The sequence below is a fragment of the Geotrypetes seraphini genome, chromosome 2 (assembly GCF_902459505.1).
Source record: "Geotrypetes seraphini chromosome 2, aGeoSer1.1, whole genome shotgun sequence".
Classification (NCBI taxonomy): domain Eukaryota; kingdom Metazoa; phylum Chordata; class Amphibia; order Gymnophiona; family Dermophiidae; genus Geotrypetes; species Geotrypetes seraphini.
Window position 1 is genome coordinate 396,532,420 of NC_047085.1, and position 12,779 is coordinate 396,545,198.

Genomic DNA, 12,779 nt, shown 5'->3' on the forward strand with positions numbered 1-12,779 from the left:
TTATCATACAATGAAAGCAGTGCATGCAAATAGATCTCATGCATATTCATTGGGGAAATCCTGAAAACCCAACTGGATTGCGGACCTCAAGGAGGGACTTTGACACGGCAGCCTTAGAGGAAAGGAGGGACAGGGGGGATATGATTCCGATTTTAAAGGTATTAATGTAGAACAAAATCTTTTCCAGAGAAAGGAAAATGGTAAAACCAGAGGACATAAGTTGAGGTTGAGGGGTGGGAGACTCAAGAGCAATGTAAGGAAATTCTTTTTTACGGAGAGGGTGGTGAATGCCTGGAATGCGCTCCCGAAAGAGGTGGTGGAGATGAAAACGGTGACGGAGTTCAAAAAAGCGTGGGATGAACACAGAGGATCTAGAATCAGAAAATAATAGTAAATATTGAAGAACTAAGGCCAGTACTGGACAGACTTGCACAGTCTGTGTCTGTATATGGTCGTTTGGTGGAAGATGGGCTGGGGAGGGCTTCAATGGCTGGGAGGGTGTAGATGGACTGGAGTGAACTTTGACAGAGACTTCAGTAGTTGGAACCTAAGAACAGTACCGGGCAGAGCTTTGGGTTCTTATCCAGAAAAAGCTAAGAAGAGGAAGGAAAAAAAACCAAAAAAACCCCCAACAAATTTTTAGATTGAATCAGGTTGGGCAGACTAGATGGACCATTCGGGTCTTTATTTGCCATCATCTACTATGATTTAAGTGTAGGTGCCGCTAGGCAGGATTCTATAAGCGGTGCCTAGTGGTTGATTGACAACCATGCCAGGCGGCACGTACGATGTAGGTGCATTTAAGCACTGTTTATAGAATCTGGCCCTGTGTGTTTAGCCCTTGGGTGTATATGTTTAGACAGGGCTATGGAGTCAGTACACCAAAAATTCAACTCCACCTCTGGTTTTCTACTGTCGAACCTAGACTCCAATTCAGACCCTTACTGTGCATAATAAGTCTAAGAGAAATTTGATTAATTACAGAAACATAGGATATTTCATTATATACAAAAATTAGGACCAATAGACCACAAAATACATTTTTTTAAAAGTTTGAACAAAGAACGTGAACAAAATATTTAAGTATAATGATGAATTTCAAGAAAATGTTAAAAAACCTGCCTTCCTGTATTAGTTTTGTTGAAACCTGTTCTGCAGTTGTCCATATATGGAGCTTAAATTGATTTGTATATAATTTTGTAAATCACATAGTTAATATACGATATATACATTTTTAAATAAATAAATAGTATAAAAAGATAAATTTATCATATTTTGAAGCTGGATTTGGAATTGGTACATTTTTACCAACTTCGACTGACTCCACCCAAAATTGTTTCCGACTCCAGTCCCATGACTCTGAATCCACAACTCTTATTTGAGAAAGGCATCCTACTTTCGGGACCTCCTTAGTTCTGCCCAAAAAGACTCTTCCCCCCCCCCCCCCACACACACACTTTGCTATTTGGATGACCTGCAGGAGTGAAACATCTAAATTCTGACTTTCCAAAATCAATATTTGGATGGTTTTAGCAGAAGGATGTTTTTTAAGACGTCCATCTGTTTTGAAAATGAACTCCAAAATCTACTTCTCTCAATTGTCATCCAAAAACAAATGTAGCCAAATTCTGAGCTAAAGGATAACATATATCTGTCTGCTTGTATAGAATGGACAATTCTGAAAATATGTCCTTTTTGCATCTCTTAAAAACTTTTTACTTTTGAATTTTAACTCTCCAGTTTAATTTATTCACCTAGTAATCCAGCCTATAGTTTACCAGTATGTTCAGGCTCTGAAATGATGGTCATAGATTGAAAGTGCTCCAGCAGAAAAGGTATCGCTCCTATAATCTGCTGACCCTTATTTTTAAGACATGCTTTAAACCTGTTCTGCTAAATGACAGAAGTTGCAAGTAAGCATAAATCTTTTTTTTTTTTTTTTTTTTTAATTTCTAAATTCTTTCCAACCTAACAGAAGCTGGAAAGTATAATCCCCTATACCAACATTTTCATCTAATGTCTATGGGCTCCTTTTACTAAGCTGCGCTAGTGTTTTAGCGTTCGCTGCAATACCGTGCGCTAGATGCTAATGCCTCCATTGAGCTGGTGTTAGTTTTTGGCGCATAGCGCAGGGTTAGCGTGCAGGGCATGCGCTAAAAACGCTAGCGCACCTTAGTAAAAGGAACCCTATATGTCTGTCTAGGCAGGGGGGAAAAAAAACTGATGAAAGGGCACATCAAGTTTAAAAATGGGAGGGTGAGGTTGTGGCAAATGCCTCGAAGCCCTTAGGAACTGAGTGGGCTTCGGGGCATTTACCACAAGGGAATCGCTACCATGACTTTGTAAAAGGAGCCCTAAGTTAGTGAAATAACAGCAGTTAGGAAATTGTGTTCCAGCTGCCTCTCACTGTCCTTTCCCTTTCCTCATAACTATCCCTCGCAGTTTTCCTCTCGCACAGAAAATACACACAGATAGAGGACAACCACAAGCACAGTAAACCATTCCGTATCCATTAAAGCATATATTTTTATTCATTCTGATCTATAGTTTCATTTTCTTTATTGTTAATTGTATCATAGGCAATGGAACACATTTTTTCCTATGGGGGCCCAAAAGCTCCACCCTAGCCCTATCAAGATCCTGTGGTACGACTCTTTCTCTAGCTCCAGACTCCCCCACCTCCCTTTCCCGGTCGCTGAAATTTTAAATCTTCAGGCAGCCGCCATGCAACGTCGACGAGCAGGCCCGCCCTTGAAGTCTTCATTCTGCAGTGACTTCCTGTTCCCATGTAGGCGGAACACTGCAGAATGAAGGGTTCCAATGCAGACCTGCTTGTTGACGCTGCATGGCGGCTGCCCAAATTTTTAAAATTACAGTGGTTGGGTGGTGGGGTAGTAGATCCATAACTGATGGCCAATTTTTGGGGAGGCCATGGCCTCTGTAACCTCCCCCATTCCAATGCCTATGAATTGTATAGTGAACAGTGAATCGTAGAAAGGAAGGTGCAGAATGGATTGCAGGTTTGGAATGGCTCCCTTTTTATACTACTTTATAGTGGCTGATCAAAACTGGGAGTTTTGGTTGGGGTTGAAATTCACTGCTTAGTTTTGACCGGAAATGAATTCAAACCATAACCGCCCCTGCCCACCCCCTCAATCACTCATAGGCCCTCTTTGGGCCTATCTTAAAAAGCCCTTGTGGTCTAATGACTTATCTGGGGCAGGAGTGATACCCACTTGCCAGTTGCTCAGTCAAAATGGCAGCCTTGTGAGACTGCTGTGGAAGGTTGCAGCATTTTGAGACTGGGACTAGCATAGGAAGTGGCTTGGTACCAGAAATACAATAGCATGTACACTTCTCCTTCTGTATTCGCGGTGGATGCGAGCGGAACATAGAGGCGAATATGGAAAAATTGCAAATAACTTTTTATATGTTATTCAAGTTTTTACTATTGAAACTCAAATAACTTTTCAACAGTTATTTGCGGTTTTTAGGACTTATGGCAGGTAAGCAGCGATTTCCAGATATTTTAGGGCTTATGGCAGGCAAGCAATGATTCCCAAAGTTTTTAGGGCTTATAGCAGGCAAGCAGCGATCCTCAGTGATTTTCTCCATGCATGCTGGGAAGCAGCATTTTTCTCTGTGCACACTGGGAAGCAGCAATTTTTCAGAGTGAAAGATTTGAAGCAGTGATTTTGTGGGAGAAAGCATGGAAGCAGTGATTTTCAGAGTGAATGTTGGTAAGTGCTAAACCTTTTTATCGGTACAGTAAAAGAAAAGGAACTTTACTCATGATGCAATTTGGGGGGCGGAGTCAGCATGCAAAAAATCACGACTAAGCGAAACCGCGAGTGCTGAAACCGCCAATGCGGAGGGCGAAGTGTAGTCCAAACCACACATCCTAGTTATATTATTGGAAGCCTGTAGCCATAAAGTCTGTTGGGATCCATCTGGGTTAAAAAGTGCTATGTAAGTGCTGTATTAATTGTAATGCTATGTGCCCATTCTGTTTTCAGGAGAAGCTGTATTGGCTCAGATATGGTGGACTGGCTCCTACAACACTGTCCGTTTGTCCACTGCAGGTCTACGGCAACTGGCGTCTGGCAGATCCTACTGCAGCTAGGGATTCTGTCATCAGGTGAGATTGCTGGGACAACAAGACCGAAGCAAAGCTTTGTTCAACTAATTATACATTTCCTTCCATCTGCATCCTTTCTGCAGTGAGGAGACAAAATAATTTGATGATGGATCTCTTATAGATATCCATTGTCCATATTTCTTATCCCATTCACCCAAAATAAAAACTAATTCATTTCCTGCCTCATACCGTAGTAGTGGAGGATGGAAAAAAGGATGAATAAAACCCCATATAAGTACAAACACCAGAAAAAAGTGTGGTATCAAAGCCAGGACACAAGATCCAAATCAAGAGCTTCATTTAACCATAGAGTCCAAGATATAGAAGTCATAAAGACCTCCCCTCTTTTGTTGTGAGGGGAAGAATGTTTTCATGGCTTCCAAGAAGTTGTCTGTGACTGTACTGTACTGATTGCTGATAAATAATCCGTACACTAAAGAATATGACTTCTTAGACTGTGAGGCTCTGCTCTCTTAGAAATGAGTCTTCTCTGCCAGTGTCTTGAATGGATATTATATTATACTATAATCTGCACAACATGTGGAAATAAAGCTAAACTTCTTGAGCAGGGATCAAGAAAACAAGTTATTTCATTTTGATTTTCTATAAACAGCATCTAGTATTAGCAAGGTTGTTTGCAGGCACAGGATTGTTAATTTGAAGAGTGCACTATGTTTTACTCCTAGCAGGAGTCTGCATTGAGTGAGTTTCCAACCCTTGGTAATGAGGCACATAGAGTCTAAATGAAATTTTAAATTTCCCTAAGGATTTACCACCCCCCCTTTTACTAAGCCACGGTAGAGGTATCTACTAGAGAATGACACTGTAACAAAATTGATCACTGATCCCATCCCTGGAGATAACCGCGGAATGCCATTTCCATGTCATTCTTTAAGGAGAGAGGGAAGATTCTCACAGTATGAATGGTCACAGCCACTGAACTTCAAGCCTTGCATTGAAGAATTCTGGTGTAGAAGGACTGAGGTTGAGATAGACACTAAAGAATGATACAGGATGGTTTCCCGCGGTTATCCGTGGGGACGGGAATGGTGATCAATTTTGTCACTGTGTCGTTCTCTAGTTTCTACTGCAACTCGGGGTGCTAAATATTCTGATGCTCTTAGAATTCCTATGATTATTGGAGCAGCGTCGGAGCATTTAGTACTCCAGGCCGCGGTAGAAACCTCTACCTCGGTTTAGTAAAAGAGAGGGTTAATTTCCCGTAATTTCAGGAAATGAAGCACAAAGAATTGTGCAAGAAATATTTATGAAAAATCCTCAGACGTTTGCCCCAAATTGCAAAACTTAAGAATCTGGTGCTTTTTAAACCAAGATATTTTTTTCTTCCAGCTGGAGTCTTTTCCTTTCCAAATGTTTGAGTAAACCAAATCCCTAGGAAAAGATGCAAAGTTTGAAAGTTGCAAACTGACTTTCTGGATTTTGTTTTGTGCATGTGCTCTGCATTAGCCAATTTACGACTTGTGCTGCTAATTCTTTCCAGAGCATTGCCGGATGCATGCAGCACTGCACTGATACACATAAGAGAATTTTTTTTTAGTAAAGGCAGACACAAGACAAGAGTGCCTGAGAAGAGAAAGGGGTTGAAATTGAAAAGTCTCAAAAACGATTTCTTAGCTCTTGTAATTGAGCCTCTGTTCCGCTAACAACGGATATAAGAAAAACAGGAAGTGGAATGAATGAACGGGCAGATCTAGTGAAAGCTCACCCTTTTTATACACTGGTTATTCTAATAAAGGCATCATCCTTACTTTGTTTTTTTTACCAGTAACAAATCATATATGGCCTTATTTAATAATGTGTGTGGCCTAGTGGTTAGAACTGCTGGTTTGATCCCAGTGCTGCTGCTTGTGACCCTTCATTACTCCAGATTGTGAAACTGCTGGGGGAGGAAGGGAAAATACTTAATCGGATTGTGAAGCCTTCTGAACATCTCAGACGGCTGTGTCAATGGGCAGTATATCAAATAAGAAATAAACTTGAAACCTAATAAGTCAGCGTTTCCTATGCTAAATGCTCTTATAAAGACACCAGCGGTAAGGGGGCAATTGTACAACAAGGCACATCCATTTAGGCATCCTAGTAATGCGGAGTGGGAGCCTATTCTTTATGGACACTTGGGGGCACCCAGTTGTTCATATGGAATACCAGCATGCATTTGGGTGCCCAGTATTAGGGGGCCTTTTACAGAGCCACAGTAGCGATACTGCTGTGGTAAATGCACCAAAGCCCAATCAATTCTTGTTGGCTTTGGTGCATTTACCATGGCAGCTTTGCAAAAAGGGACCTAAGTGTACATTTAGACACCCCCATTTATGGCTGCTATAAATCTAGTGTAAATGAGGGCACCTAAGCTTGGCAAGCCCGCAGAAAATTGACAGAATTCTGTAAGTTAGCCTTCTAAACGTCAGCCCTGCCTATGGTCATTTGAAGCTGGGGCCACTTTGGATTCCAGTGAGCTGAAGCAGAGCTGTCAAATATCTCATGTCAAATATCTCATGTAGGGCCACAATGCTGCTGACCAGTGTGTGTTAGACATCCATTCTCACTAGCCCACATTCAAACTTCATTGGGGAGTTTCCTCAAGAATATGAGTTTCAGCAGCTGAACCATCCACCCAACAGTCCTGAAATGGCTCCCTCGGATTATTTCCTGTTCCAAACTTTGAAGAAATCTCTCTGTAGACAGTGGTTTCCAAGTGATGAAGATGTGATGTCCTGGTTTGAAGATAAAACAGAAGAATTATTTTCAAAGGGGTTAAAGTCTTTGCAGGAAAAGTGGATAATGTGTATGGAGCTATCAGGGAACTATATTGAAAAGAAAAACAAAAATATTTTGAAAACTCTTCGTACCTACTGTGGTAGATAAATTATTGAATGCCCCTTGTACATACGCGGTAGGTACATTGCAACTCTGCCCACACATCCCTGGGAGTGTCTGTCCATGCACTCAGCTATGCAGTTTTTTAAAGAGCCTTTTACACCTGTAAAGCATGCTTTATAAAATTACTCTGTAAAAACAAACATACCCAAAGGTCATAGGAAACAGAAACCGATCCTCCTTTTTTTTCTGGACTACTGCTTAGCATTCCTGCAGTACTGAAGGTACATAAACCTGGAGTTTCAGTGTTGTAGACAGGAGATGCAGTTTCTTTGGGTGCACTGGCATAACCAATGGATATATCATCTGATTGGTAAGTGAGGTAATAGTAGGAGAGAGATGGTCCAATGCAGGGATCTAAAAGTCCCTCCTAGAGGGCCGCAATCCAGTTGGGATTTCAGGATTTCCGCAATGAAGATGCATGAGATCTATGTGCATGCACTGCTTTCAATGCATATTCATTGGAGAAATCCTGAAAACCCGACTGGATGAGGGACTTTGAGATCCCTGCTCCAATGGCTTGTTTATTTTTGGATTTTGCTCACAGTAGTAGCTCAACATGAGTTACATTTGGGTGCACTAAATATCTCTCGCGCCCTGGTGGGCTCACAATCTAGTTTTGGACATGAAGGGTTAAATGGGAAAGGGATTGGGCTTGTATACCTCCTTTTTGTAGTTTTACAACCACACTCAAAGCGGTTTACATACAGGTACTTCAAGCATTTTCCCTATCTGCCCCGGTGGGCTCACAATCTGTCTAATGTACCTGGGGCAGTGGAGGATTAAGTAACTTTCTTAGGTCACAGGTAGCAATGTGGGGTTTGAACCCACAACCTCAGGGTGTTGCCTAAGATCACAAGGAGCTGCAGTAGCATTTGAGCCAACCATTCCTGCTCTAACCACTAGGCTACTCTTACATGCCCATGTTCCTTGCTAATGAGATTAAAACTGTATTTTCTTCTAAATAGGCTAAATGTTCTTCTCTTTTAGGTTTCTACAATACTACATACTGTCCAGCTTGTTAACATATTTTGATATTGTAACATAGTAATATAGTAGATGACGGGCAGCTAAAGACCCGAATGGTCCATCCAGTCTGCCCAACCTGATTCAATTTAACATTTTTTTTTCTTCTTAGCTATTTCTGGCCAAGAATCCAAAGCTCTACCCGGTACAGTGCTTGGGTTCCAACTGCCAAAATCTCCATTAAAACCTACTCCAGCCCATCTACACTCTCCCAGCCATTGAAGCCGTCTCTAGCCCATCCTCCCCCAAACGGCCATATACAGACACAGACTGTGCAAGTCTGCCCAGTACTTGCCTTAGTTCAATATTTAATATTATTTTCTGATTCTAGATCCTCTGTGTTCATCCCACGCTTCTTTGAACTCAGTCACAATTTTACTCTCCACCACCTCTCTCGGTAGCGCATTCCAGGCATCCACCACCCTCTCTGTAAAGTAGAATTTCCTAACATTGCCTTTGAATCTACCACCCCTCAACCTCAAATTATGTCCTCTGGTTTTACCATTTTCCTTTCTCTGGAAAAGATTTTGTTCTACGTTAATACCCTTCAAATATTTGAACTTCTGAATCATATCTCCCCTGTCCCTCCTTTCCTCTAGAGTATACATATTCGGGGCTTCCAGTCTCTCCTCATAACGTCTTATGGCGCAAGCCTCCTATCATTTTCATCGCCCTCCTCTGGATTGCTTCAAGTCTTCTTACGTCCTTCGCCAGATACGGTCTCCAAAACTAAACACCATACTCCCAAGTGGGGCCTTACCAATGACCTGTACAGGGGCATCAACACCTTCTTCCTTCTACTGGCTACGCCTCTCTTTATACAGCCCAGCATCCTTATGGCAGCAGCCACTGCCTTGTCACACTGTTTTTTGGCCTTTAGATCTTCGGACACTATCACCCCAAGGTCCCTCTCCCCGTCCGTGCATATCAGCTTCTTTCCTCCCAGCATATACTGTTCCTTCTGATTATTAATCCCCAAATGCATTACTCTGCATTTCTTTGCATTGAATTTTAGATGCCAGGCATTAGATCATTCCTCTAACTTTTGCAGATCCTTTTTCATATTTTCCACTCCCTCTTTGGTGTCTACTCTGTTACAAATCTTCGTATCATCTGCAAAAAGGCACACTTTTCCTTCTAACCCTTCAGCAGTGTCACTCACAAACATATTGAACAGGATTGGCCCCAGCACCGAACCCTGAGGGACTCCACTACTCACTTTTCCTTCCTCCGAGTGACTTCCATTAACCACCACCCTCTGGCGTCTGTCCGACAGCCAGTTTCTAACCCAGTTCACCACTTTGGGTCCTAACTTCAGCCCTTCAAGTTTGTTCAACAGCCTCCTATGAGGAACTGTATCAAAGGTTTTGCTGAAATCTAAGTAAATTGCATCTCTCTGGTCACCCAATCAAAAAATTCAATCAGGTTCGTTTGGCACGATTTACCTTTTGTAAAGCCAAGCTGCCTCGGATCCTGTAACCCATTAGATTCAAGGAAGTACACTATCCTTTCTTTCAGCAACACTTCCATTATTTTTCCAACAACTGAAGTGAGGCTCACTGTCCTGTAGTTTCCTGCTACATCCCTGTGACCACTTTTATGAATAGGGACCTCATCCGCTCTCCTCCAAACCCCAGGAATCACTCCTATCTCCAGAGATTTGTTGAAAAAGTCTTTAATAGGACTCGCCAGAACCTCTCTGAACTCCCTTAGTATCTTGGGATGGATCCCGTCTGGACCCATCGCTTTGTCCACCTTCAGTTTTTCAAGTTGCTCATAAACACTCTCCTCCGTGAATGGCGCAGAATCTACTCCATTTTCTCATGTAACTTTGACAGACAATCTTGGTCCTTCTCCAGGATTTTCTTCTGTGAACACAGAACAGAAGTATTTGTTTAGCACATTTGCTTTTTCCTCATCACTCTCCACATATTGGTTCCCAGCATTTTTTAGTTTAACAATTCCATTTTTCATCTTCCTCCTTTCACTAATATATCTGAAAAATTTGTCTCCCTTTTTTACATTTTTAGCCATTTGTTCTTCTGCCTGTGCTTTTGCCAGACATATCTCTCTCTTGGCTTTCTGCACTCCTCTTCTTGGGTTTTTTTATTTTTCACGAACGCCAACTCTTTCGCCTTTATTTTCTCGGCCACTAGTTTGGAGAACCATATCGGCTTCCTTTTTCTCTTGTTTTTATTGATTTTCTTCACATAAAGGTCCATATTGGAGCAAGTCGTAGGTACAGTTGCTTTCAGCCTCTTGCTTCCTTGCTCGTCTCTGCTCCATAGGACTCCACAGGTGTGCAGTGATTTGCTCTTGATATAGAGAAGTCTGAGCCTTGACCAAACTCTTATTCCAGCTACCGTCTCAAATTGTTTACAGCCTGCAACACTGTGACTTTTGGTGTTTAAAAGTGTGATTTCTTCTGACCACCATCAGGCAAAGGATTAGTAGAGTTTAGAGGTTCTCTTTTATTGAACAAGTCCTTTATAAATTTTTTTTTTTCCTCTAGGTAGATATGGTTGCTAAAACAAAATGCCTTTTGTTTTTCTTCACATCAGTGGATAAACAGCTCTGCTTTCAAGACACCTATGTTTTCTACCAGTTTTCATCCGAAGAGTGCAATGAAATGTCCTGTGAGTTTGGAACTGATAAAGGATGGCAGAAGGGTGTAAGAGTGTTACAGCAGCTTGTTCCTTTTAATCCAAGACCTCTCTTTTGTGGTTTGTAAGTATTTGCTGCTCATAATCAAATAATTAGCACTGTTCATTCATTATTTATAAGTTTAAAGTTATTTTGACATTTCATCTGCTTAACCCCAGCAGCTGGGGGACTTTACACCAGGTGTGCAGTGTGAGGCAGGGCCAAAACTCCAGGCTTCTGACTCTATAGAGTGGTGTTCGATGGGAGAGGGAGAGGACAAACTTTTAAGGTCTACCTCTGTGAGAAAGTCCTCACTTCTCGGCTTAAGTCCTTTCACTATAGAGAACAGGCATTGCTATAAATCTAGTGTCAAACACAGATTCTGAATGAAAATCAATCTAGTGATGAATCTATTCAGATAAAAAGCTGACACCTGGGTGAACACACAGAATATTCTGGGTCAAAACATCTGCAGTTGTAGCTAGATCTTCCTGCTCCTTTTCCTCTCTGGTTCCTCTTTAGTTCCTCTTGTTGGTACCTGTGGGGACAGGTTAAGTCTTCCCTAGTCGCCCTTCTCTGTTCTCTAATGGCTCTAATATTTGAACCACTCTTTTGCTGGTTTTCTTACCTCTAGTCTAGGGACCACCCATTGCAGAGCCTTTTCTCTCTACACCCCTCACCTCGTGTGGTCCTTCCAAACTGAAAGAGTCTCTGGCCAGCCCCATGCAAAGTTATATGAGAGGAAGTGGGAAGTAGCAAAGGAGGACCACAAGGAGAGGCTAGCAAGAGATGCCATGTGATGGGACTTTTCAAATGTTTATATATATGTTCACCCCTTTATCCTTGAAAACATATACAATATTCTTTGCTATTTCTAGGTACTTATCAGAACAAATATTTGGCAGATACAAAGTTTGATGGGGAGTGTTTCCATTGTACTGTAGTTAATGCAGCCTAGTCACCCAAGGGGAATCTGCTCTGTTAGCCGTTTTTGTTTGCTCTTACATGGCAGCCCCCCTTTCCCCTCGACAGGTGTGCGATAGGAAGATGCATTCTCTTATGTCACACTGTTCTTACAAAGTACACAATGTATGTATGGTATGGCATACAACAGAGTCCCGTTTGTAGTGCAATCCTTTATTACCTATCTCTCTTGAATCTGTGGTCTGTTTGCCCTTGTGCCTAGCACTGTGGAAGAGAAGGTCCTTTCAGGCTCTGTAGCATCCCATGTTAGCGCCTCTGACAATCACCGTGTAATCAAAGTATAGGGGCTGCTGGTGACTCATTCGCCCTGCTCTGAACAAGGTCGCGTTGTGAAAGAAATGGGTTATCTTTGCTTTTTTCAAGTACCTGTGAAACCTCTGTAGCTGCAGTTTTTTTGCTCGATCCATTCAAGATCATCTAGTGTTCTACATGTCTTGTTAAAGATTCAGAGCCAGTGAATTAAAAAAAGAAAAAAGATTTCAGTTTAAGGGGGTCAGTTTTACCAGCTAAATAACTTCCTTATGCGTAGTTATTTAGAAGCTATACTGATAGTGTGGAGCTGTTAGCAAGTATTCACCCTGATACTATCTGTATGAGTAGAGGGGTGGTGGCCCAAGGATATTGCAAAAACATTATCTATATATCAGCAATATTTAGCCATTAAACAAATAATTTATGTTTTAGGCCTGCCAAATAGCAGGCCTAAAGTAAATGGATTGCAAATTTATTTATTTAATTAGTTTTCTATCCTGTTGTCCTCAGAGAGCTCAGAACGGGTTACAGGTTAATCATACGTGGAGGGGCATAATCAAAACAAACGTCTAAGTCTGTTTTGGGTCTAGGGTGCTAGTCGTCCAAAGTCCATACTCGAAAAATACGTCCCCCCAACTTATTTTTTTTTTTTCCTCCAAAAATCGTCTACTTCTACATCCAGTCGTTTGATCATCCAGACCGCTAGTACGTCTGTCTTTATACTACATTCTCATCCAAAAAATTGTTCAAGTCCAAAAACGCCTAGAACCAGACCTTTTGGTTATGGGAAGGGCCAGCAAAGTGATGGACCAGCTACCCAGACATGCAACAGAGTAAT

At 41.7% G+C, this 12,779-nt stretch overlaps 1 protein-coding gene across 3 annotated transcripts in view; it reads left to right on the forward strand.

Annotated features, from left to right (window-relative positions):
• RAPGEF5 (Rap guanine nucleotide exchange factor 5) overlaps positions 1 to 12,779 on the forward strand; it is a 427,979-nt gene that overhangs the window by 134,965 nt on the left and 280,235 nt on the right. For all 3 annotated transcript variants that reach the window (XM_033930889.1, XM_033930887.1, XM_033930890.1), the window contains exons 3-4: positions 4,017 to 4,138; positions 10,624 to 10,789. In XM_033930889.1, coding sequence (XP_033786780.1) covers positions 4,017 to 4,138; positions 10,624 to 10,789 — 288 coding nt within the window. The remainder of the gene's footprint in view (positions 1 to 4,016; positions 4,139 to 10,623; positions 10,790 to 12,779) is intronic.